The 2420-nt window shown below is 40.5% G+C and overlaps 1 protein-coding gene across 1 annotated transcript; it reads left to right on the top strand.

Annotated features, from left to right (window-relative positions):
- Positions 1-404: 404 nt before the first annotated feature.
- On the top strand, positions 405-1178 carry LOC132512737 (MICOS complex subunit MIC27-like). The gene has a single exon (XM_060136582.1). It carries the CDS (start codon positions 405-407, stop codon positions 1176-1178), a length of 774 nt encoding a protein of 257 aa, XP_059992565.1.
- The last annotated feature ends 1242 nt before the right edge of the window (positions 1179-2420 follow it).

Genomic DNA, 2420 nt, shown 5'->3' with positions numbered 1-2420 from the left:
CGACAGGGCAGAGCAGCGAGGGTATGAGGCCACGTACCAGGCACATATTGGGAACTTCATATATGATGGATGAAAAGGGAAAGAGAGAAAAAAAGCAGAAGGGAGAGAGGAGGCAGGATACATATGGGGGAAGGGAAAGAGTGAAAGAACAGAGGAACGTGGACTGACCACAGCGGACCATCGTGCTTTCTGGGAGCAGCTCTGAATGGCCGGTCCTGAGACCAGCTACCCAAGCATAATGTGTGAAGAGTTTGAAAATTTCAGACTCATGGGCTCTGAACTCAATCAACCCCCCTCCCCAAATCCTTCTTATTAGGCTTAAAATGGTACCCAAAATAATGCATTTTTAAAATGCTCCTCAAGACACTCTCCGTGCGAATACCTGGCCAGAGAGGGCCAAAGCTATGGTGGCTGTTAGGTTGGGAAAGGAGACAACCATGCCAGCAGGTCTGATATGTGCATCTGTAAGAGTGCATGTGGCCAAAGAAGAGGAGTCCAAGGAGCAGCTAGTGAAACCAAAGCAGCTCCCCATATATACTGCGCCACCTCTCCAGTCTAAATATGTTGAAGAACAGCCCGGTGACTTACAAATGGGCTTTGCATCCATTCGCACTACAACTGGTCATTATATTGGCTGGTGCAAGGATGTTTATGTCTTTGTGAAAAATGGGATAATGGATACAGCACAATTTGGAAAAGATGCATATGTCTATTTGAAGAATCCACTTCGAGACTTTCTTCCGAAAATTGGAGTGATTACAGTTTCAGGATTGGCAGCCTTCATTTCAGCGAGAAAAGGTTCTAGGTTTAAGAGAATTGCTTATCCACTGGGACTGGCCACTTTAGGAGCAACTGTTCTCTACCCTGTTCAATCAGTAATGATTGCAAAGGTAACTGGGAAAAAGGCATGTGCTATAAGCCAGCAAATTTATGAAGCAGTTCAATCATTGTGGACAAAAAACAACAAAAAGGAGTCATTTCCTGAACCAAAAGAAAAAACTAAGCTAGGAAGCTCTGATGAAATAGAAATACCTGCAAAAACAACTCACAACCTTTGTGCCTTGCCAATAGAACTCAGCTCTGAAACAAAGACCAAACCAGAATCCACCTCAGGTGCTACACAGTTTATGCCTGACCCCAAGCTCATGGATCACGGGCCGTTCCATCCGGAGATGTAGGTATGTACGGCACTAGAAGCTGAAATAGCCTGCACAGAGAACTACAAGATGTGTGAAGTTGCAAATAATGATGAAAAAAAATCATGTAATGGGTAACTGTGATGCATAGAGTATAATTTAAACCAAATGTTTCCCTTATATCTTTGAATGTACAGTTAGACAAATCACATAAGTGATTAAAACACAAATTGAATACAATCCAAACAATATTAAATGGTAGATGAAGACACAGAGGTAGAAGGATTAGGATGCATTTGGTGACTTTTAAGGGTATTTATAAAAATAAATAAATAAATATATGAACACAGATGAGACTAAAATCTGAAAAAATATGTATGTGTATCTATAAATATGTATACATTTGCACATATATATTTGCTTTAGCTTTTCTGAATTAATGTCAGCTAAATTAGAATAGTGTGTGGAAGGATGTGTTCCCTCCTCCTCTTTGTTTTTCATTTCCCAGAGCTGGAATAAAATATCCATATTTTATGACAAAAAGAAAGAAAAGAAAAGAAAATGCTCCTCAGGTGACACTGCTATACGGTCAAATTTGGAAAGGCAAAGGGAATATTTGTATGCTTGGGTAGTCACAAAATATGACTCAGGCCACTTCGGATGACAAAAAAATGACATCATTATGAAGACAAGTATAAGGGGTTATATATACATACATTAAGCAAGAGGAAAATGCCATTTAGAAAAGAAAGTATTGAGGGGATGCTGGTCACTCAGCCTCTCTGGACTCTTCTGATTATGCAAAAGTAACAGAAGCCTAATGATTAAGGGAAATCCCACCCAGAAAACTTCCACGATATTCTCTTTGATGCCTCAGAAGAGAATGGAGATCCTGAGATGGAGAGCAGGAGAGGAAATGAGACCTTTCTAGAGCAATGGTAAAAGCCGTCCCAACCACTGGCAGGACCAAGGTATTTCTGAAAACTTTTCTATGGCAAGAAGGCTGAAAACATGGCTTCACGTTACATGTGCATCTGTACTATCCAGCAGAGCTCTCCATTACACCCCAAATATCACCAAGTCTATTACACACAATCGCATTGGCTTAGTGATGTTTGATGAATCAAGAAGGAAGGTGTGTACATACATGAGGAAAGGTCCTGTAGGGAAGGGACAGCAGAGGTGGGGACTGAAAAAGAATATGGAATATAATCTGAAAGAAAACATATATAGATGTATAACTGAATTGCTTTGCTGTACACCTGAAACTAACACAACAGGGTA

Source organism: Lagenorhynchus albirostris, chromosome 21 (genome assembly GCF_949774975.1).
Source record: "Lagenorhynchus albirostris chromosome 21, mLagAlb1.1, whole genome shotgun sequence".
Taxonomy (NCBI): Eukaryota; Metazoa; Chordata; class Mammalia; order Artiodactyla; family Delphinidae; genus Lagenorhynchus; species Lagenorhynchus albirostris.
This window is presented reverse-complemented; position numbering and strand designations above follow the sequence as displayed.